This window comes from Poecilia mexicana, unplaced genomic scaffold (genome assembly GCF_051168715.1).
Source record: "Poecilia mexicana isolate PSO_F unplaced genomic scaffold, ASM5116871v1 scaffold_9, whole genome shotgun sequence".
Classification (NCBI taxonomy): Eukaryota; Metazoa; Chordata; class Actinopteri; order Cyprinodontiformes; family Poeciliidae; genus Poecilia; species Poecilia mexicana.
The window spans coordinates 12,644,462-12,667,524 of NW_028263378.1; the positions used below are offsets into that span (position 1 = coordinate 12,644,462).

The window sequence follows — 23,063 nt, forward strand, 5'->3', positions numbered from 1 at the left end:
AAAAAAGGTTTTCTATTGTATGTTTAACATCACCTAGATGAATAAATTAGAAGTTTCATTATAGTCTTTACCTTCTGGATGATGTTATCAAAAGCTCTGTGAAGCTTGTCATGTGTGGAAGCCAGTTTTCTAAAATCTCTTCGAGCCTCCAAGATTGGTATGATGATCTTGTACACTTCATTCACTGCCTCATAGAGACCACCCTAATGAAAAAAAAATATATATAGCATGAAGATTAACCATATATCTATGAAGAGCTTATAGGTCACACGTGGCTCAGTTGTTGGCACCCCTCCTGTACAACAGGATGTCACTCAGGCTTTTATTTAGAACATTTAACAAGACTGGATCATACAGAAAGAGGAATCATTCTTCCAATGATTCCTCTTTCAATGAGGAATTCTTCTTGGCATAATCTCTCTAGGTTTTCAATAGGATATGGGTCTAGGGACTGACAAGGCCATAGGAGTTTGAACTTGCATTTTTGTGTTGATTTGACTACAAGTCTTGGATAATTATCCTCTTGAAGGACCCAATGAAGACCCTTTTTCAGTGTACTGTTATGGCATACTAGATTTTGATTTAAAGTATCCCTTTTGAATAGAAACAAGGCTGCATCTGATCCCCTGAGTGTTTGGTGCTGAAAAGCTCAATCTTAAGACCCTTTCAGATCATCCTTTCCTTCCACGATCTAAATGCTTTCCTCTTGACCCCACAATGGCGGTTCTTTGGTTGCATGTTTATTGGGGAACTACATTCCAAAAGACTTGTTCTTATCAATGCACATGGTTCCAGTTCAAGTCACAACAGAGTTCAACAAACTCCAAGTTTCCCTCACACACAACTGTTTAATGAAACAGTTATGCGAAACAGTTGTTTCGTCACATAGTAATGTTTGTTTATTTATTAGTTGGTTTATGATGGTTGTTATGGAGACTTGGTAACTCTAAACCCCAGTTCAATCACTGGTCCGATCTCAGTGCAAATAGAGGCCGAATAATAAAGGTTCCTCATCTATCAGATTGGCAAATAGAAAAAAATAACAGGAAGTGGTGAATTATTCATGAAAAGTTCCCATTAACCACAATTACCCTAAAAAAAATAGCATGCACTTATTTTTTATATTTTAAAAGATGTTTTGAAATATCCTCGCAATGTCCTCACAATTTTTTTCTCAGATTAAAGGCTGAGATTATGATATGTTAATAAAATATAATTAATTGTAAGAGCTGCCAAATAAAATTAACAGCATCAATATTTGCATTTCACTTAGAACACATGTAACCAGATATTTTCAAAATTGTGAAGAATTACAGTAATCCTTACAATGATATCAGATGGCGGTACATATTTCGCATTGCTATATCTTTAATGTCTTACATTGCTGAAAAGCTCAGCGGCCTGTTCGAGCAATCCCACCAAGCCGCTCTCCGTGAAGTACCGTCCCGAGCACACGCCATCCTCGTCCGGGGACAGGATGTCATCGGACACAGCTGACTCCTCAAGCACATTGGAGGAAATGTTCTGTGACGAAAAACAAAAATCAGTCGCCGAATCAATTAGTTAGCCCACTTAATCAAATAATCAATCAAGTGGCTTAAAAGGATGTGTCCTGCTGCGGCGAGAGGGAACCATCTGGATTATCATCCAATCAATGAACTGCTGACTGATGTAGAATTCAGTGTCCTGTGCTATTAGGGTACTACAGAGGTCTTGTATGAGAAACGCCTCATTAATGGAGCCATCATTTTTGGAACCGCTGTAGCCGTTTATTTTCCATTTGTTTTCGCTTTAGGTCAGCTGGCTGCAAAATGAGGATACTTTGGGGTTTTTTGTCCTCCCTCATTTTCCATCGCTTCCTCCAGCATCATTCAATGTGTTTCTTGCCATTTCTCTGCATACCTGAAAGGTGACACTTCCAACAGGAAGGTATTTGTGATCCTCCAACATGCTGAGGTACTCAGCCACCAGAGCAGCAGCATGGACCAGGCACATGGCTGACTCGGTATAACACTTCCTGTTGTTGTGCTTCTCTGCCATGTTCTGCAGCCAGGTCAAACGGAGGTCAGGAGACGTCTGGTAGCCCTTTGCTATCCTGGAGGGTAAAGAGAAAAAGAGCATAAGTTTTCCCTCCTTTTTACCCTTTATTTAATCGCTTACAAGTCTAATTAAGATTAAAATCTGCCTCGAGAGCAACTCAACTGAGAAAAAAAAACAAAAAACTTTTGCAGCACAAACAAGAGCACTGAGTGGGAACATTTTGTATATGCAGTACGAAGCACATTTACAGTACATTGCAAAATATTTGAACCGCTTAAGCTCCCCCCTCCCCCCAATTCATCAGATTAAAATCCCAAACTTCAAGGTTTTTATTGTGATTTTAGGAGATAGACCAAAATGATGTTCACAGCTGTTTAGTTGAAAATAATGAACATCTTAAATATCTCACAGCTCAAATCCTCATATGAAAACATAAAGAGTATGACACAGCTCCACTCCACATACTGTAAAGACAAAACAGAAATAAATTAAATGTCTTCCAAATAAAATGTAGAAAATATGAGTAAATGTTAGGCCTACTGATAATACTGGAGCAAAATGTGGACCAGCGTGGGAGCTATAACATAAAATTCAGCTACTATAGTGAAGTGGTATCAAGAAAAATAAAATATTTTCTGAATCTGAAATGACTCATTTATTATTTATATATATATATATATATATATATATATATATATATATATATATATATATATATATATATATATATATATATATATATAAAAAATAAAAAAAACAAGTGAATCACTGCACTACAAGTAAAAATGTATTCTGCATCTCAAATGTTTGTCAATCATCTACTTTAAGTGCACAGAGATGCATGTTTAGGTGCATGTAAAAAAAATTAGTAGGTGAAGGTCCTCCTGCAGGCCACTCACCAGGTGACTAGCAAAGCCTGAACAGAAAGTTGCATGACAAATAAGACACGATACATCACTGAGTCACAACGAGGTAGGGTGCCAGAATCAACAGTAGCACATGTATGCTCTCTTTGTTTCGATGCATCCCCCACTTGCTCCTTCTCAAATGCACACAAACACTCTCGCATTTGTACGCACGCTGTTTAGTTTTGCATATACACAAAACCAGATCAGAGGACTAAACTGCTACCACATGGTTACCATAGTGAAGACAGCAAATAGGGTCTAAACAACGCAGACCACAGAGAAATAAGAACCAGCATTGAGGGATTTGGAAGAACAAAGAGAATGATAAGCAAAATGTAAAAAAAAGATGATATAGAGAGGCAGACTGAAAGAAGGAGGTACCTCTTTCTACATCATTCTTACCTATACATAAGATCCATAAGCATTTCGGGATCCTCCTGAAACTCCCTCATCTTCACAGTGTCTGACAAGATGCTGTTGAGGTTTCTTAATAGCTCATCCACCTGAACATCCAGATGTGAGTAAGATCATGCTTTTTAGAACATTTAATCGGGATTGCTCGTGGTTTCTGACTCTGTGTTTAAGCCTTCACCTGTGAGGGCAGCTGGGTGTTCTGCATCTCGGCATCCTCCTCTGCATAAGCCAGGATGGTGCGGAGGGAGCGCCTTAGATATTCCTCCTGGAAGTCTGATGATTTGCCCACCAGTGAGGCCAGTGACATGGTGACCTGCATCTTCACCCTTGAAAAGTTCTGAGAAGAACGCAAAACACACAACAATTAACCATACAATGTGAATTATCCATGGATTCACAAAGAATATTGATAGAATTAGGTGCTTTTTAACTTCACTTTCATGTGAAGAATAAAAGTCTGCACTATGTAAATAATGAGCAATAATAAATGAATGAATAAAAGCGAAGATCCAACCAAATCCAAAAACAGCCGATTTATTAGAAATAAATTTACTGAATCGGATTCAAAGAAATGGATCACCAATAGATCCAAACTAAAGAGGAAACGAGAAAAACATCAACTTTAATCACCACTAAGCTGTCATTTCAAAACATCCTAATCAATGGGAGCAAAACTCTGAAATGATGGCAAGGGGGCCTTTCAACCTCAGGAAACTGGAGCTCATCGCCAAAGATGAATTGTCAAAATACCAGTGACAGCATGTCGAAAGCTGGTAAAGAATTAACGAGGGTTTCATTGGTGTGATGACAATATAGAATTATTCCTTTGATTACTGAAGAGGATAAAATATCATGTAATTTATTTATGATTTTGTTCAAAAATCCAGTTAGACTGTTCTATTATTTTTTGAGAGGCGTCTGTTTAATCTTCTACGTTAAATAAACTTCTTGGTTGAATGGAAATAATTTCAAATCTATATCTGCTTACAATTAACTTAATTGTAAATACATGACTGAAACAGCCAGTCATGAACTAAACCCATTTAAAACGGGAAGAACAAATACCTGTTTCCCCCCCCCCCTTCTCTTTTCTTGTCTCCTCCTCTTTCACACTACCTGGCCAAGAACAAGAGCCTGACAAACACCCTTCCATCTTCTGAGCAAATGTGCGAAAGAGACGGTGCCCGTGCTTGCGAGATGTCCCATCCATCTCCAGCATGACTGGCTAAGCGGGAAATGATCTCCCATTAGCAGAGACATAATCACCCATGGATCATCTCTACGGCCCCATTCTGTTCAACTGAGCATGGAGCCAGGGGCTCACCACTCATCACTGCCCTCTAACTCTGTGTGTGTGCATGTGTGTGTTTGCCCTACAATACGGACTTAACGACAGTTTAAGTCAACACATAAAACCACTTTGTCATTCTTTCTATTTTTATTTTTAGCTTCATCTGGCCCTCTTCCCTCTAACTTCTGGCTATTATTCTCACTTTGCCAGAACTGGAACTGGATGTGTTCTTCCTGGTATTTTCTCATTTTATTGTTATAATCCAAAATTAAACAAAGAAGGGTAAATATGAGATGAAAAAATAGGCGTCTGTGACAGATGGAGAGCAAAATGTGGGTGGAAAACAGGATCAGACCATAAACAAAGAAAGAGGTAGACGGTAAACATTGTATGGATGACTCATTTGGCTGCTACGCTAATTCAGATCACAGCTCCTTCTGTATACACTGTATAAACAAACATAAACAGGGACACGAAGAGGGGCAAGACTCCCTAGAAAGTGGAGATACTGTATGTATGTGCGTGTAAGCGTGTTCCATAGACAGGCGCCTGACTTTGATTAAAGTGAACAGATTGTAAACACAGGAAATATCGACTGCAGCAGCAGTTATCGAACCGGTGAAGAAAATGAAAGAAGATACTCCGTCTTGTGCTCGCGACTCCATTTAGATCTGTCTTTTTCATTTCCCACTATTGCTGCTTCACTTCTGTTACAAACACTCCTCTATCTTCATCAAGATTTTCTTCTCTCCGGGCCCTTTGAAATTCCTTCTCTTCCTTCCCCGTGTGGCACAAACGCGTACACACACACGCATATACCGAAACACGCACACACACACACAAGGGGTGTCATTAGTTAAAGAGGGGTAAGAACATAGGGAGACAGACAGTAACATATTTCTCTGCTCTCTACTTAGAGACACATCCTTCACCAGGAACTTTCTCCTGCACGCTCAAAATAGACATGGAAAAGACATTAAAGCTGAGCAGAGAGGAAGAGCAGATAGGATAAAGATCTGAGTGACTCGTTGCTTCAGTGGGTCTGAAGCAGGGAGCCATTCTGAATTCTCACCGGCACAAAATTTACAATGCCTTGCAAAGAGTACTTGTGACATTACAACCACAAACTTCTATGTGTTTTACTGGGATGTGAGGTTTTAGACCAACACAACTTAGAGTATAATTGTGAAGTAGAAGGAAAAGCACCTACACAAAGTGTTGTGGTGGCCTTAAAACATTTGAGAAGTTATCGGAGGGACAAGTTAATAGAATCTGGTGTCATAAAATTTAATTTGTTTACGGTTCTGTAATTTATGTTTCTACACTTTAAAACACGAGTCTGCAGCCTCCTGCTGCACAGCCACAGGTGACTCTTTGGGCCCTTAGCACTTGCTTTAATTAATGTCTGTCTAATTTCTTTTTTTTTAAGAATTTGTGGCACTAGTGGGCTTTATTCATGAATAGCTTGACAGGAAGAAGAGCAGAGGGGGAAGGGGGGATATATGCAGTAAATAACTGGGGCTCTGGAATAAACCCAGGGACAGCTGCATCGAGAACTATAGCCTCCATATACTGCGTGTCTGCTCCATCTCTAAGCCACTTGGCACCTCTGGCCAAACATTTTAAAGAGCTAAGGAATGAGGTGCTAGAAATTCTAACCCTCGGAGTCTTTTCATGTGATTTTTGCAATTTACACAACAGAATGACTAAGTGCAGAAAATATTTGTCCTTTGGTCACAACTTAGTTGATGTAATTTCCACAAATATTCAATAGTGGAAATGTATTCATTACCATTTTGTTAAAGCTTGAGGTTTTTTTGTTCTTTAGTCTGATAAAAAGAAAATACAGGTAAATAAATAGTTTTTAAAGAGTCCATAAGCTAATTTAGATTAGAGGATATCTATAAACATTTTTGGGATTGCAAAGGTTGCAGACACCCAATCTAAACAGATCTAACAAAGAAAGAATAGAATGAAAGAAGCAGTCACAAAGTTCACGGTAACTCTGGAGGAGCTGCAGAGGTCCACAGCTCAGGTAGGGCAAACTGGAGATGGACAAATTGTTGAGTAAAAGAAATAACAAATAGCACCTTTCCACAAGCTATGCAGGGGATGCAGCAAGCATATGAAAGAAGTGGCTCTGGTCAGTGGAGGCCTGAACAGAGCTTTGTTTCATAAGTAAATTATAACACCACAATGAACACACCATCACTGTGGTAAAACAACATGGTGGTGGCACAGACATGCGGTAGGCATGTTTATAGGGGTTCATTCCAAAGCATTCCACACTTTTTTAGATTTTGATTTGCTAAAATGTATTTAAAAAATACAAAATTTCTCTTCCACTTCACAATTACAAGTTAATTTATGTTCGCTTATCAAATGAAATATGAGTAAAAAAATGTTGAGGTATCAGATGTAAAAAAAAAATAAAGAGGTATGAAAACATTCGAAAGGCTGTAAATTTACTTCACAGACTATGAATTCATCTTTGCACAGGGATACTTTTAAAGCAGGATTTTTACAAAGCTTAAGGAGATGTTCTGTTGTGTGTGTGTGTGTGTGTGTGTGTGTGTGTGTGTGTGCGTGTGTGTGTGTGTGTGTGTGTGTGTGTGTGTTAACTTACGCTGGCATTACTGTAGCTGTATCTCATGATGAGATAGAGCGTGGCACATGCCTGGCTCCTGTTCTCGTCAACAGGGCTGCTGCAGTACTGAAGCACCTTCTGGCACAGATCTGCGCACTGCTCCGCCTCCTCCTCGAACAACAGGTCTCCGAACTGCACGCAAGCAAACCATCAGGTGTGCTCTACAAGGCGGTGTGCTTACATACGTCTATAATTCTAGCTTACATCAGCGGTCTGACACCCACACAAACAAATAAGAACATCTCATTTAGACTCGGATAATGTTTGCGTAATGACACCAACCCACACACGCGGCATCCTTTTCAGAAAAGCACACACACACACACACACACACACACACACACGATTATGATAATGCAACTACCTTGACGACAAGTGCTCTCAGTGTGCTGAAGGTGTGACGGAGGAAAGTGGTGCTCTGGTTGCAGGTGAGAGAGTGGAGTAACACCTTCAACACGCCGCCAACAACGCTATCTTTACACTCATTTAACGGCACCGCCTGCACACAGAGCAGATGGCGAAATTAGTCATTAAATGCAGATAGAAACACCTGCGGGTGGAACCCGGTAAATAAACACCGAGAGGACACAACACAGCAAACCGACTATGTCAAACCGAGATTAAAACATCTGGTGAGACAACTGCACTGTTATCTATTATTATTTGGAATAACTGATGGTTCACCCTGATTTACCTTGAGGTTTTCCTTGTACTTTGGCATCATCTTCGAAAAGCTCACCAGGATCAGACTGAACATACAATTTTGATCTCTGCCAGTGCAACAAAAACGTGGGCCTATACTTTAAAATGTTGCACTTTGTTTTATATAAAGAATTAACATTGTGGTAAAATTCCAGGTGAGTGTAGACCGGTGGTGTTAAAAACTTTTCGCAACGTAGGCTAAATTTGTAAAGTTGTAAAGTACTTGCAGGGCACAAGAATTTAATTCCTAAATAAAAATAGAAAAATACTTTTCGAATTACTTTTTTTTATATGTTTGTGACAGTATTTGAAAGCCTGGCTCCTGCCACATTTCCAAGGGCTAGAAAGCTTCAGCTAGTAGAGGTTTCCTTACAGCACAAACACATCCAGTCAATATTAAGAATAAGGGAAAAGGGACAAAATGGGATTGAATCCAAGCAAATTGCTGTGAACCTTTTTGCCAAAATTATTCCACATTAGCAAGTAGGAAGGTTTTATCCAAATGTTGATTTTGAGGTTTGTGAAGACGCTATGAAATAAATTAGGGAAGAGATGACACCCACACCAAAAAACATTTCCATGCCATCACTGCAGCTAAAAAACTGGCAAAAAAGACTTACAAGTGTAATAATTACATATAATTATAGAAAATCTTAACCATAATTTATTCGGTTTGGAAAAGCTGCCTTTCATTTTAAAAGCCTTTAGATCAGCAATTGTACAACTTGTTTCCTTGTTTTCATGCCAGTTCAATGTTTCTTTTTATAATTCTGTTTCTCTTCATTTCTTTGAATCTGTATCTGAAGTAATTTGCCGTAAATTGTATTACTTCAGTGAGCTGGGTGACAGTCCTAATGTGACTATGAAAAGATAATTTTCCAACCTGTATTATGGTCTCTAAAAGGTCCAGGACTATAAGATTAGCCTCTGTGGCTAAATTCCCACTGATGAGAGCCTCCTGGTCCAACTCTGCTTTTGTTCTGAAAGGCGACGACACAAAGGTTACACACACACAAAAAAATAAAAATAAAAAAAATAGGGCATATTGACTGTAGGAAATAGGGGTTGGTAATTAGAGTAAAACCAGAAGTCACGGATGGTAATCTTACTTATCCTGCCGATCGTTTGTTTGTCTCCACTGAGTGAGGTCTTTCCTCCAGCGCAGGTTCTCTCTCTGACCCACAGTTCTGTCCGTTCCTGTCAAGATTTCAAACGGAAGTTATGAATAAACAGGAAAAGAAAGTAAGAAGACTGTCAAACAAACTTACCTATGCTTTTTATTCAGTATATGAACCTGTCCCTGTATGCAAGATGCATATTTATTGCAAACCTACACTGGCCTATCTTAAGTTAAAAAAAACTAGTTGAGAATTCATTAATTGGAAAAAAAATTGCTTAAACCTTCATGCTGAAGAGAGTTTATGTGAAAATTGTTTAAGCTTTGTTCTGCAGATTTTTTTTTTTTTATATGACAAGACATCAAAGAAAAGTTGCATTCCTTAAAATAAAAAAAATAAATAAATAAAAAACACAACAACAAACGTGTTACCTCCAACCCGTTTCATCATTTCTCCACGGGCTCCCATTCCTCTCAGCAGGGCTTCTTCTAGCTGCAGCTTGGCCTGCTGAGATTTCTGTAAGGCCTGTGTGCTCACTTTGTCACTGCTCTGCTTACCCTGCAGACGCACATCAAAAACAAAATCACCAGTTTGAAAGCACAACTCATACAATTTGAATATTTTGTAATAAAATAAAAATATGTAAATGCAGACAAGAAAGTCGAAAAATACAACTAGAATAAGCTCATTTTATCCTTTAAAAAAAAAAAAAAGGTAAAGGAAAATTGTTCCAGCTGCGCTATTAAGAAACAAAAAGCCCCAGAACTGACCCTGTACTCAAAGCAAGATACACATATAGTGAGGAGCTCCAGCAGTTTATTGAGTTGTGAAGGAGGCATATCCACGGTCCAGCGCTGGATAAGGTTTCTATCAGCATTCTTCATCACCCAGAGGAAACAAACTAGCAGGTGGCGACTGGTGTCTGCAGCCAGGGTGGCAACAGATTTACCTTGCTGGGAACACATGAAGACAGACAGATACAAATTATATTATATACAAAATAAGGGAAAATGTAAGTTTGATTTATAACGTATTTATATGTCTGAAGAGTCCCCAGGCTGGAGTCTGCAGCAGCATGTGTGTGCATAAACCCGAGTTCAGCTTGGGTCATTGGTTGGTTCTGTCTGAGCTACACTTTCAAAACAAACAGTGGACAAAGCGTCTGGTTAGCCTCCGGGTCAAATCGCACCTTTGTCAATTCATAAGACCATTTTGTACCTGCATATTTTTATTGTCTCTTTCATTTCAGATCTGCAAGCAAACCACTTTATACACATGTAAGAAAAATGTTATATCATGCTAGCTTCTGTAGCATTTGAGAATTTACAAAACTTATAACGTTTCTTAAAATGCTTAATGAATTGAATTCAAGACAAAGTTGATGTATTATCATCTGAAACATTTTTAAGTAGCACTCACATTTATTCTGGTTCTGATCCCCCATTTGGATGCTTTATGAGATACAAGTCTATGCATGCATCTTTTGGCACCCCTTTTATAGGTAACCCAACTCAAAATCATGCCACACTCCTCTTTCAAAGGGGTCAAGCTGAGGTACATCAATAAGTGCATCTAATAGTATATCATTCACAAGCTTCTTTAAACCCCATTGTGAAGTGATTGGTCAGCTCTTTCACTCTGGCTTCAGAGAAGTACGGCTCCTCCTCATCTCAACAGGCCTTTAATCTCCTGCAGATTAATTTAGCTTCATTCGTGTGATGATGAATCACTGCTGTGGATGACTACTGCTGCTTCATTGTGTGGCAGTTTTGATAAATGTAGGCATTAAGCTCCCACTGCCCTATGTGTCCCACCTACAACCCGGTTACTCAAGTCTCTTTTTGTCCGGAGCTGAACTGAGCCAATGCTCTCCAGAACCGACACTGAACACCATCGCATGTAAGCAAAAACGTGTCACTGTTTATCTGAATGTGCGCATTACCAATTCTCCTGCAGCGACTAAATGATTCATGCATATTCTGTTTGAAGGCATGCTGCCTGAACGTGAGGAACCGGCGCTCTGGCTGCTGCTCCTCCGGTTTCTGACAACTACCAGGCCGAGGGCTTGTTCACGTGAAAACCGCTCTTTCCGCAACAGCATTTCTCGTAACATACGGAGGGGACTGATTCATGTTCTGGAGTGGAAGAGAATGGCGGTGCTCAGTTTTGGTGCCTGTGCTGCTGTTGTTGCAGCCACAGCTTGATGGATGTGTTTGTCAAGGAGGACGGCCCTGTTCACTTATGTCGGCAATGCCTGGCCATAAACCATCTTCCACAGATGTGCGTGTTTATGTGAATGAGTGAGGGTTTTTTTTTTTCTTTTTTTTGCAGGATGGATGAAGTGCATGTGTGGCTCTGACAGCTAATCAATCAGCATCTGCCCAGCTCACCTGTTGGGAAGCAAAACACTCACCAAAAGTTTATAAAGCCATTTAAAACTCTACAATCGTCATTCCAATTGGGAGCATAAACTTTACCAGGGATGCCATGGAGATGAGAACGTTACGCCCCAACGTGTTGAAGGGATTCCCGGCAATCGCCATGGCAACAGACTGATTGATAGGCGGCACATTTTCAAGGTCATCCTCGGATTCGCCGGTCTTGTTCTTGCCGGCGCGCGTGTCACAAACTGAATGAGACAAACAGGAGCCGGGCAAATTTAAGTGAAGCAGAGAGGAGTTACAGCTGTAAGTTCAGCACTGCCGTGTCTTAAGTAGACGTAAGGCAGACAATAGAGTCCGGCATTAACACATTTATGTCAGTGTGAAGAAAGATGGATGATGGAAAATAAAGTTATTTCATTGTGGCTAATTGATGATTAAAGGCATTAACCTTTCACTTTGTTAAACCTCATTAATGGCAGATTCCACAGTATCTTCATCACCAACACTTTGAGTATTTTATTGTTTTTTTTTTATCCCAAATACTGTAAAAAACTGTCATCGATTCATGATGCGATACTTTTCCACATACCTGTGAAATCCAGGTAGTTGGTCGACTCTATAATAATCCCCACCAGGGGGAGGTAGAGAGCAGCCACCTTGGCTCTGACATCAGCTTTAACACAACGATCATCCAGATCATGGGAACACAGCAAGCTGTAAATTGCATTGATCGCCTTTCTTTGAACCTTCCCCCTGCAAAAAGAAGAAGAAAAAAAAAAAGGTCAATCAGTATGACTGAATACACTCCTTGACTGTTTTTCCACATTTCCTCATATTCCTCACAAACACAAAAAGCATATTTTATGATAGACCTTCACAAACAATTTCGAAAGATAGTGGTGGTTTACAACTTTTTGCAGACAAAAATCTGAAAAGTGTGGCATGCATTTGTCATCAGCATTGTGGTAAAATTATCCATTGCAACAATTATGGTTAAAAGTAATTTGGGGTGCATCTGAACCAGATTTACACATCTAGTCAGTGGAACAGCTCAAGCTCAGACAGAAGAGAAAAGAGTAAACAGTCTCAAGTTTATCCACAAATTCTTGACTAAGGTGAAGTCTTGACTTTGACTGGGCCACTTAATACAATATGCGTTAACTAAACCGTTCAACTGTAGCTCTGTTTGAATTTAGGATCACTGGAAGCGTTTTGCAACATCTAGTAGTTTTTCTCCAAGAATTCCCCACACCATAATGATGCCACCACCATGTTTCATCCTGGGAATCTGGTCTTTAAAGAGTTTCCCATGTTAGTTTTTCTGCCACACCGAGCTATAGGCAAAAAGGTTTACATTTCATTTTGTCGTCAGTATGCACTACCCAGTACTGGACAATCATTTAAAATCCAGGAGTTGTTTGTTTTACTGTGACAAAAAGTGAAACATTTCCTCATTTGATGAAGATACAGAATACAAAACATTAAAAAAAATCTGAAAGTAGCATAAAAACAATTGGAAACAATTTGACAGAGTTCCTCCCTACCCTTCTGACTCCATGTCAAGTGCCGCGCTAAGTTCCGTTAAGAGCAGACCGGTGAGGTAATGCTGTTGCTTGAATTCCTGAGACAGATCAAACAACGCCAAGATCCTCTGCTGTTCCTGGTAGGAGCCAGAACTCTGAATGAGAAAAAAAAAAACAATGAAATGAAAGGGAAACAGTCAGATAAAGTGGTCTGCAACTTTGTTACATTGCATTTACAGCCACGATGTGTTATGCAGAGATACGCGCTTAGCTTTAAAACGGCCCTAAATTCAATGGCCTTAGATACAAATTCGAAATCTTCCACTCAAGTGGGGCACACCTGCGAAGAAATGGACGGACACGGAGAGGCAGGCGCAGAAGCCGGGTTGCTGAAGAAGAGGCTCAGGTTGAGGTAGTGCTCATGGCTGCAGAGGATTCGCAGGAACTCCAGACGCATGCTGATCAAAGTTGGCATTGAAACGCTCTTAGCAGACATCTACAAGTGAAAAAAAAAAGAGAGAAATGATCAATATCTTCAAGGCACGTTATTTTATACAAAATTGTATATATTAAATCTAAAACGATGCTTCCGCTTGCGTCCGAGTGCGACTTCACCTGGTTGCAGTAGTTTCTCACAAGCTGGAAAACAAACCCTCGGTCCATGAGGGACAGCAGGTCGTAGAGGAAGAAGGCCAGACTGATGTTGATTTTCTCTGCTTGCTCTACCTCCTGAAACAACAGTCAACAAACAGCAATCAGTAAGCTGCACTGACCGGATCTCGACAAGCATCTAGCTGAGCAAGCCAAGCTTTTGTTACCACAGAGACAAATTTAATTAGCACTTCCAGCTCCCTGTTGTTTGGAGGACACAGAGAAGATGAACACTCAAACAGCCCAGCTCAAGAGATCAGAAGCTCTATTAAACAGCTTTGGGATTCGAGTTGAGGGAAATCTGCTTGTTGTTGGCTCAGCTGATGAAACGTCTTTATATTTTGTCACCTTTTGTTGTTTGACGAGGATTGTGCAAATCTCCGCTGTGACCACAGAGACGATGGTGGTGACGTCATCTTTGAATCTGTCAGAGAAGCGGCTCCTTCGGGGGACAGTGTACCTGTCGAGCTGAGACACATGCTGAGCCATGCTTTTCACCTGTTTACACAAGCCACACAGGAAACAAACAGGAATCACACATCAGGAAAACATGGAGGGGGGCAAAAAATAAAAAAAAAAAAATAAAAAGCCCAAACACATGCAGCAACCACACAGTCAGTATTTGGAAATGGGTTGACACCATGGAGATTTTCAGATACATAGTTAAATGTTAGAATCGTCTTATTTTAGAGGAGTAGAAACACCTTAATTTTGATGAAAAATATACACTGAAGGCATTTAAAATTTTATAAAGAGCAGCCTTTAAACTCTCCTGTTATCAGAGGCAAATCCAGCAAAAATGTTGCCCTATTTATATTATATTATGTACAATATAATATACATATTTTAACAATACATGTAATAAACTATAGAGTATATTTGTGGTTTCGCCTATACACTGACTTCTATAGCATGTGAAGCCAGCAACAGAAAATTCAGCTCAAGTTTGAAAAATTATCTTTTCTGGGTTTTTTTTTTTTTTACAAAAAAGGGTTGACAAATCTTAAATCTTGCTTTAAGAATTTCTTACAAATAAAATACATAAGTTTAGGTCTGAACATTTTGAGATAGAGAACATTGTAGACTCCTTAAAACAAACAATAGTTTGGTTCTGAATTTTAACCTGCATGTTTTACACCAATTTCAATGTTACTTAGCCACCTGTGGTGTTCTGGAGTATTTTCTTCTCTTTGCCATTAGAATTTGTTGGGCATGTGTATTAGCAATACAAAACTCTATTCTACACAAAGTATATTTCTTTTCCTTTTTCCTTTGCTCCATGCCCACCCCCCTCCCAGGCTGTGCAATCCCTTGCGGACAGCAAGAATGTCCAAACGGCAACTGTCGGTATCAACAGTGATGTAAATGTTTAATTTGAATCCTTTGGATTTTTTACCCCATTTATTACCAATATTTAAAGTCATACGTTTATTTAACTTTTTGCCTTGCGAGTTAAACTCAAACATGGAGTCGTAAAAAATATAAAAAAATGACACTGACCAACAGCTCAAAGAAGAACCAGGCATATTTGTAAGCGTTTTCTCTGCAGACGCCAGTGCTGACGACCATCTGCAGAGCCAGCTCCTCGTGAAATTGCTGTAATAGAGAAAATGAAATGTAGTGAAAAATAGTGCATCCACAGTGTTGACTGAACTCTGACCGAACACAATGTCCTCAATGTTACACTCCCACCTTGTGGCTAATAGAGGATAATGGATGGGGAATTTTCCAGACTGCAGGTGTTTGATTTGTTTTTCCCACACCTTTCCTCTGTGTGTGTGCAGATTATAACTTAAATCTGTCATTTCCTAAAAGAGCAAGTCCCCTTGTCCAACAAAGAATGAGGTCATATTTTAATTACCACATAGTTGTTGATAGTAGTAACGCACAGCAAGAAGAAGAAATGAGTCCTCAGATGACCAGTAGCGGAACTCTCTTTATGGTATCCTATCCTTATTCTATTTTCCCCAAAAACAATTCTCTCTTCTGCTAATTTTCCAAACAACAAACCAACCGAATAAGAAACAAACATGTATATCACACTAGATTTGCAGCCTTTCTGTTCTTTTCAGTCGGTACCTTTCTGTTGGACGGCCTTGTGCTTCCTGCAGAGTTCTGGTAGTTGCTGGTTTCCACATAGGTGGACACGCGGCTGCCCGGGTAGTTGAGGCCCTGCAGACAAAATGTTCCATCAAACTATGATGGATGTTTTCATTAGACTGGCTAAGTGGTGGCCTATTACAATACCTAACACACACAGAGGGGCTGAAGAGTAAATTCTGTATAAACGGAAAAGTTGGGGCGTTTACAGATAGAACCAGATATTTACATACACTCTGTAAAACATACATAAGATTTTTTTTTTTTCGTCCACCTGTTTCGCATTAAATCAGTCTGAACCGGTGCTGTTTTACGTCAGGGATTACCAAGAATATTAATGTCGCAATGTGAGTGTTATTTATCATTTTTCTTCAGAGTTAAAAGTTTAGGTAAACTAGTGTTGCTGTGTAAGCGAAAATGGCCAGATAATGATGTGCGGGCTTGATGCGCTTCTGAAGCCAACACTCAACACTTCAAATTCAATCTGGTTTGGTCAAATTAATCAATACCTTTGCAGAGAGAATGTCTTTGATCTCTGCATCTTCATCTGAAGCTTGCTGAGCAGGGATGTCGGGGTTGCTGCTGCTGCGGATCCGGGACTGGAGGAGCATGCTGCCGACTCTGGCGGCCGTAGACGGACCTATGGTCATGTAACGGCTGTCTGATGATGGAGCTGAACCTGCTGGACCTGAGGGCAAGAGCCCCCAAAAAACGCCCATAGAAATCACAAATCTGGAGATTTTGGCAGTAAATACACTTCAGTGACTGAAGTGATGAGGACATTACCGGCATTCTGCACGTCTCGGGGGGGATCAGGAAGACGAAAGACCCAGTAAAGGTAGGTTGCTAAGAGGATATTTCTTCCCAGCTGGTCCCTGAATAGTTCCTGGCTGTTATGAAGGCTGTTGACAATAGACACCACCGATTCAAAGGCTATCTGGGCCAGATTGGCTAAAAAAAAAAAAAAGGGAGACATGTGCACAAATACGCACATAGATATGGTTAGAAGTTTAAAATCAGAAATAAGTAAAAAGATGAAACAATTTTCTCTAAAATATGAGAAACATCTTATTTTAAGTGACATCTCACCAGTTTGGCCAGCTATGACCATGGGCTGCATGATGAGGGTGAAAAGTTTATCCAGTACCCGGTGGAGGAAAAGCACCAGAGGCTCTAAATTAGAGGAGGGCAGAGATATGATGCTGAGCTTCAGCTCGTGCTCCAGTTTGTTCTCGGGAATCTTCTCGTCCTTGATCCGCACGGGGAATGTTGTTCCACCTTCCAGCGCATGACACAGGGTGAAGAAACGCTCCAAGTGATTGTCCTGGTGCAGTAAAGGGATGATTGTTTCAGAGAAGCCATAGTAAAAGGACGCAGAAAGGCGTGTTAGAAAGCAAAAACAGGTTGTAATTGAAGATGATCTGTCTGGTCTGTGAAACAAGTAAAATTTTGAAATTTGTATTTACTTGAGGGTGAACAGACGACACAGCTTGGACCTCAACGTTGAAAAGCCCTTTGTGGCTCTCCATCCACTTGACCGGAGGGACCTGGGGTGGAAGTCTCTATAAGGAACACGGCAGAACAATTTTTTATTTCAGTCTGCAAAACCATTCTTAATGTGCAATTTTTAGAGAGATATGCATCATATCCACCCAAAAAATGTAATTAGAGACACCTTTAAATTGATATTTAACCTCATTTATTCTGTCATGTGTTGGAAATCAATTAACTTCAAAGTAAATGTGTTAGTGCCTGAAACGATGCATCTCTGCCAGCTTTATTATGACAAATTCCACCAAGATTTACAAAATGTGAAAAAGTTCAAGTGGTATGGCTACATTTGCAGTTCACATATTTAGCTGTGTGTACCTCTGGAGTGTGTAGGGAGTAGTTGACAGGAAGTCGCTCCAGAACAATGGGCAGACAAAACTGCCCCATCTGCAGCCGGTCGCAGTTCAGGATGGGCAACCACTGCACCAAGGGCAAACACCAGATTCATTAGATCAGCATAGTCAAAGACTGACGACTTCAAGACTGAAGCGAGGAGCGTTATCAGAGAAAAGCTAAATCTCACAGAGTATCCAATGAGGGTCTCGCAGTTGCCGCTCTGGTTCTGTTTCTGTTGGCAGCTGATGTGGTAGAAAGTGAACAGCAAGTGATGCCTCTCCGTCAGACGGGCGGGAAGGGAAAGCTTCACCTCCTCGTAGAAGTCTGGAGACCTGAGAAAGACAATAAAACAAGAGAAAGCGCAAAAGAAAAGAAGATGAGACTGGAGGGTAAGAGAGGAGAAATCCACAAACACTTGCATGATAAAAAAAAAGATTTATCAAATAAGAAGAATTAAAAGAAAGTAGGGCGAAGTGAGGACAGAGAATGAAGTCCTTTGAAATGTAATAGAATAATGAATATTGTAAAACAAAGAAAAAAATAGAAGCAGGGGATTTCTAAAAGGGGAAGATGGTACAAAATAAACTGAGAAATGAATATGCTTTAAGGATTAAATATTTCAAAACAAACATGCCGATGAACTACAGTAACAAATCTCCCAAATGTCAAGTTTTAATTTTTTTTTTATTTATTCATTCATACTTGCATGTATATATTTTATAAATCACAACAAAGCCCGACATTTAAGGAATCAGGGATATATGCAATAATGTGTACTTGCTTGTTATGGTATGTAACAGGCGTGTAAACTTCTTGTAACAACTCAGGGCCGCTGGATTTCCCATAAATAACCTAAAGATAAAAAGGAACATAAAAATGAATAAAAACATGAATGCATTTATTTCACAATGTCAACTTTCAGCGTGTTTAATGGTTTTAAACAGCTACACTCACAGGCAGAACACAACTGGGGTCCTCTCCACTCATAAATTGGATTTTGATGGTGATATTTCTTGCTGATGTGAGCCTGTTGACAAAGTTCAGTCTCTGAGGGTAGACAAAGAGCAGGTTCCTACAGAGAAACAGAGGAAATGAGGATGAGACTTCCTGGTTATAACATAAGAAAAAAAAAAAAAAAAATCCAAAGAAATATGCGAGCGAAAAAAAGCAATTACAAAACAAATCACTAGATGGCGCTCCTGTGGCAAATATATCTTTAGCTATCTGGTGGCAAGTTGACGAAAATCTCTCCCGGCCTCTCGTGGTTTGCTAACACCATGGCTGTTATTAAGAAGGCAACGCAATATTTGCACTTCCTGAGATTGCGCAAGAAGGAAAACATCGACCAGAAGCTGCTGATAACCGTCTGCCACTATTGTGCCTTGGACTGGGAGATGGCAATCAAGAAAGAGCAAAAGTCTCTCTTCTCTAAAATGCAATTGGAGTCTTCACTGCTTCAGCAGAGCAAAACACTTCAACAAACAGCACTTTTTTTTTCTTTTACTTTTAGCAGATAGTAGAGCCAAACAGGACTTTGATGTAGCCTTTGAATTTTGTTGTACTTCCAACAAGATCTGTTGTATACAATTATGACAGACGTCAAACCCACCTGTAAATGTTGTGAGGGACGTAAACTTCACTGGAGGGAAACTCCAACACCTCTTTGATGGGACGGATGTTTTTCTCAGCCACGGGTATGAGCGGGATGAGTTCGGTGGACAGGCAGGCCTGCGGCGTGTCGTGGATGGGAGACATGTCCAATTTAATGCAACCTGGAAGACACGATCATTTAAAGTTTGCTTATACGGCACAATAAATACTGCATCAGCCAAGAAACAGACACTCGATAATTAGAGCGAGAGAGAGGGGAAAGAAAAAAAAAAAAACACTCCTTCAGTGAAATGCACTTTCTGGCCATGAATGATATCAGATCAATACCTCTACTTTAGAAAAAAACCTTCTTAATCAGTTTGATGCCAGTGTGAGTGGCATAAAATTGGAGAACTGTTAAGGAGAACTGTTAGCTGCATTATTCCTCTTTACTCTCTGTGAAAAAAAATAAATAAATAAAAGCTGCTGCATGAGAGCCAGTAAACAGATCAAGTAGTTAAATGCAATGAGGAAAAACCTGGTATTGTCTTGATCCTTCTTTGTGGAGTTGAGGATTTCTTAATATCAGCTAAGAATTTCAATAAATCCTCATCACTTAGACGATCCCCTTCCTGAAACATAAACACACGCAATGTTAGTTTTTTTTCCATAAATTTACACAAATGGCAAAAATGAAAAGGTCTAAAAGTAACTAATATACAAAAGGTGCAACTACAACGCAGAAACATTAAAAGAGCTTGATACGTTTACAGTGCGTTTTTCTTTTCATAATAGGCCGCAGGGGCAAGCTGGTACACGCCCTTGTGTCTTTGCGACATCTATCTTGTCGAGTTTAGCTTTAAAAGGAGAAGAAGAAAAAAAAAAGTCTGATTTCTGTGTTCGGCTGTCTAACCTGTTTGAAAATCGTAGGGATGGTGATGGTTGCAGGTTTGAAAGTGTGAACGTTATAACAAGCTTCCTCCATGCTAGTGAAGCGCTCGGAGTTCCTCCTGGGGAGCTGCGCTTTCCGGTCCATGCTGCTGGATTTACCTTCAGGAAGAAAAAAAACAAAAAAAGATTGAATAAATATTAACTCGGGTAAAATGAATTTATTATGACAGATTTTTGAAGGAAACAATGTTTTTTGGTTTTTTTTTTACAATATGTGGAAACACTTTTCAATACTGCCAGAGAACAAGTGAGTACAATTAGCTGAAAAGTTGACATGCGAGAGATGATTTATTGATATCACTAATGAATATCCAGACGTACTAATTTAGAAAAGGGTATAAAGAACTAGACAGTTTTATAGACAATTGATTTTGTTTGCAGATCACTGTTATCCCCTTTCCATCTTGGCTTTGCACCAATTCTCACATCTCACCAGTCCCTGTGCTGGTCTTTGCAGTTTTTTTTTTTTAATCTTTTTTTAAGGCATGACTTTCAGAAACCCTGCCTCTCGCCTGCAACGTTAGCTGCAGATGGGCACCAGCGGCCCTCCCGACCCCACTAAGGGACAGTGGTGTACAGAAAATGGATGGATGGACTTTCAGAAATCTTTTTGGTCTGACATTTCTTCCCACTAGTCCATTCTCCTGCTTTTTTTTTCCAGCAATATACTGCTACAGTCGATAGGAAGGACCTGACGGGACATCCAGGCTCATTTAAAATCAACATTTGGAAAATGTGTTCCCTATGTGAATATACTGTGAAGGAAGCATTAAGAAGTTGTGCCCAAGAATACTTTGTACTCATTTAGAATAAAACATAACCTGGATCTTCTGGTAAATTTCCAAAATGTGATGGAAAAACCACATGCAGGAAATGACTCTGAAGCAGGTTCTTCTATGAACAAACTCGTACACACCTCCTTTCACGCTGTCAGAATCTGTGACATCGCGGTCCGAGGCTGCAGTTTGAGAGATGACCTCCATGATGTTAACTGTCGCCCAAGCAAAAGGCATGCGATAGCGGCCCAGCCTCTGGCAGAAAGCCTCTGCCAGGCTCTTCAGTTTCTCAAGTTTGTCTCTGTTCTGAAAAAAAGAAAGAAAAAAAAAGCCAAACATTTACTTTTAATTTTAGAGTTAAATAATAAACCCACAAGAATCATTGGTTTTACCAGGGGAAGAAAGAAACAGGCCAGCTTATTTCTGTGAAGTGAGTCTGGTGACACAACAAACAGATTGCTCTGCTACTTTACCTTCGTAGAGTCACTCTCCCGCATTGTTAAATAGGGGTCAGCACAGTCACTAATCTCTCCTTGCTGGAGGACCTTCTCAATCTGAAACACGGACAGGATGTACACAAGTAATCAGAGAAGCTTGCAACATTTAAGCCCCCCCCCCTAAAAAAAATCGATATCTTGCTGGCAAAGGTTCATAATGCATTGAATTACAGGGAGCGCAGTATATTTTAGATTTCAACTATAGGGTTTCTTTAAACCCAGGAACCTCTGCCGTTTTCCACACGACTGTTAAAGGACATCAGTTCTTTTATTCTTACCTTGATGACCAGGTATATATCAGGGGACGGGTAAGTAACAGAGAAGATGGCAGATCTGGCCAGGGTGGAGTGATCCACATGTGGAGTGTGAGGTTTCAAGAAGTTTCTAAACTGCTCTGAGTTGAGATCACAGTAGAAGTTCTCCGATATCTGGGTGATAAGATGAAAGAAACAGATTTTTTTTTTTTAAAGAGAAGAGTAGTACGTTGGACAAGCAGCAGACTCAATAAATTGATTAAAAAGCATTGCTGACTCAGCAACTTCTCTTCTCCCTTTTTTTATTACAGCCTGCAGGCAGAAAGAAAATGTTCTGATCTGACCGGATCTGCAGCGTGTCATGTGATCCTATTCACTGCAGGGCTTTTAACCTCTGTCCATAACACTGCACATACCTCTGCTGCACTGACCAGAGCAGCACACACTCAAACAAACCAAACCTGCCGTGTTTGGTAGCTGGAAATCATCAAGATTAACTTTAAGTATTTTGCCGCAGTCTTTTTGTCTAATCCGTTTCATCTATCACAAAACACCTCATACCATGTCGTCTGTTTTTACTGCAAATGTTTTGGGGGTTTTTCTGCTTCATGGCAAATACACCTTCTTGCAAGACGTCCATCCATTTATATATGCAGAATTACCCGCAGAGCTGCTCTATCTTCAGTCATTACGTGAATGGCAGGAGAGAAACCAATAGAAAACATGCAAACTCAACAATTAGATGGACTTCTGTAGGTAATTAGTTGCACTGTATTTTGTTTCAGGTTATCAGACTAACGGTAATGAATAAGTTGCATGCTATAATTTTCTTACTTTACTTTTGAAACATTAAAAAAAAACTATTCATCTTTTGCTAATATGAGCCAGCCGACTTCTACAGTTAGACATGCATCACTTACTCGCTAAATGTTGAACAAAGGCCCAGTGTTCACTGTGTTAATATTTAGAGAGAATCATTATTACAAATCACTATTAAACTGTGATGAAATGAGACGCATGGAATGCAATAACCCCTCTTCAACATGACATCGTTTCTGATCACAGAGTGATGCGTCCGCCTTGCACCAACAAGCTTTGCATTGTCAGACGGAGAACATCTGGTGCTTTTGAATTAGCATCTGCGTAGCACGCTCATCTTCCAACCGCTTCAATCAAAACAAATCTTTGTGAAAACTACTGGAGAAAAAATAAAAAAATCTAGCATGCCTGCTAATTTTCTATGCATAAACTGCATGAGTCTGACCTTATACTGCTGACTACAGAGGAATGCTCTTAAGGAATGATATATCTTGGTAATAAACTTTATTAC

At 39.8% G+C, this 23,063-nt stretch overlaps 1 protein-coding gene across 3 annotated transcripts in view; it reads right to left on the reverse strand.

Moving 5' to 3' along the window:
• The window catches only part of dock8 (dedicator of cytokinesis 8), a 59,915-nt gene that overhangs the window by 9,460 nt on the left and 27,392 nt on the right, over positions 1–23,063 (reverse strand). For all 3 annotated transcript variants that reach the window (XM_014987161.2, XM_014987162.2, XM_014987163.2), the window contains 33 exons: positions 21,758–21,907; positions 21,456–21,536; positions 21,123–21,288; positions 20,169–20,305; positions 19,794–19,887; positions 19,275–19,437; positions 18,620–18,737; positions 18,447–18,517; positions 17,853–17,997; positions 17,648–17,749; positions 17,245–17,340; positions 16,868–17,102; positions 16,565–16,729; positions 16,288–16,466; positions 15,758–15,850; positions 15,179–15,274; positions 14,027–14,176; positions 13,643–13,756; positions 13,368–13,523; positions 13,049–13,182; positions 12,094–12,257; positions 11,598–11,749; positions 9,891–10,073; positions 9,552–9,678; positions 9,112–9,199; positions 8,886–8,982; positions 7,665–7,799; positions 7,280–7,432; positions 3,541–3,699; positions 3,351–3,451; positions 1,903–2,095; positions 1,381–1,524; positions 72–203 (listed from right to left, as the gene is read on the reverse strand). In XM_014987161.2, coding sequence (XP_014842647.1) covers positions 72–203; positions 1,381–1,524; positions 1,903–2,095; positions 3,351–3,451; positions 3,541–3,699; positions 7,280–7,432; positions 7,665–7,799; positions 8,886–8,982; positions 9,112–9,199; positions 9,552–9,678; positions 9,891–10,073; positions 11,598–11,749; positions 12,094–12,257; positions 13,049–13,182; positions 13,368–13,523; positions 13,643–13,756; positions 14,027–14,176; positions 15,179–15,274; positions 15,758–15,850; positions 16,288–16,466; positions 16,565–16,729; positions 16,868–17,102; positions 17,245–17,340; positions 17,648–17,749; positions 17,853–17,997; positions 18,447–18,517; positions 18,620–18,737; positions 19,275–19,437; positions 19,794–19,887; positions 20,169–20,305; positions 21,123–21,288; positions 21,456–21,536; positions 21,758–21,907 — 4,473 coding nt within the window. The remainder of the gene's footprint in view (positions 1–71; positions 204–1,380; positions 1,525–1,902; positions 2,096–3,350; positions 3,452–3,540; positions 3,700–7,279; positions 7,433–7,664; positions 7,800–8,885; positions 8,983–9,111; positions 9,200–9,551; positions 9,679–9,890; positions 10,074–11,597; positions 11,750–12,093; positions 12,258–13,048; positions 13,183–13,367; positions 13,524–13,642; positions 13,757–14,026; positions 14,177–15,178; positions 15,275–15,757; positions 15,851–16,287; positions 16,467–16,564; positions 16,730–16,867; positions 17,103–17,244; positions 17,341–17,647; positions 17,750–17,852; positions 17,998–18,446; positions 18,518–18,619; positions 18,738–19,274; positions 19,438–19,793; positions 19,888–20,168; positions 20,306–21,122; positions 21,289–21,455; positions 21,537–21,757; positions 21,908–23,063) is intronic.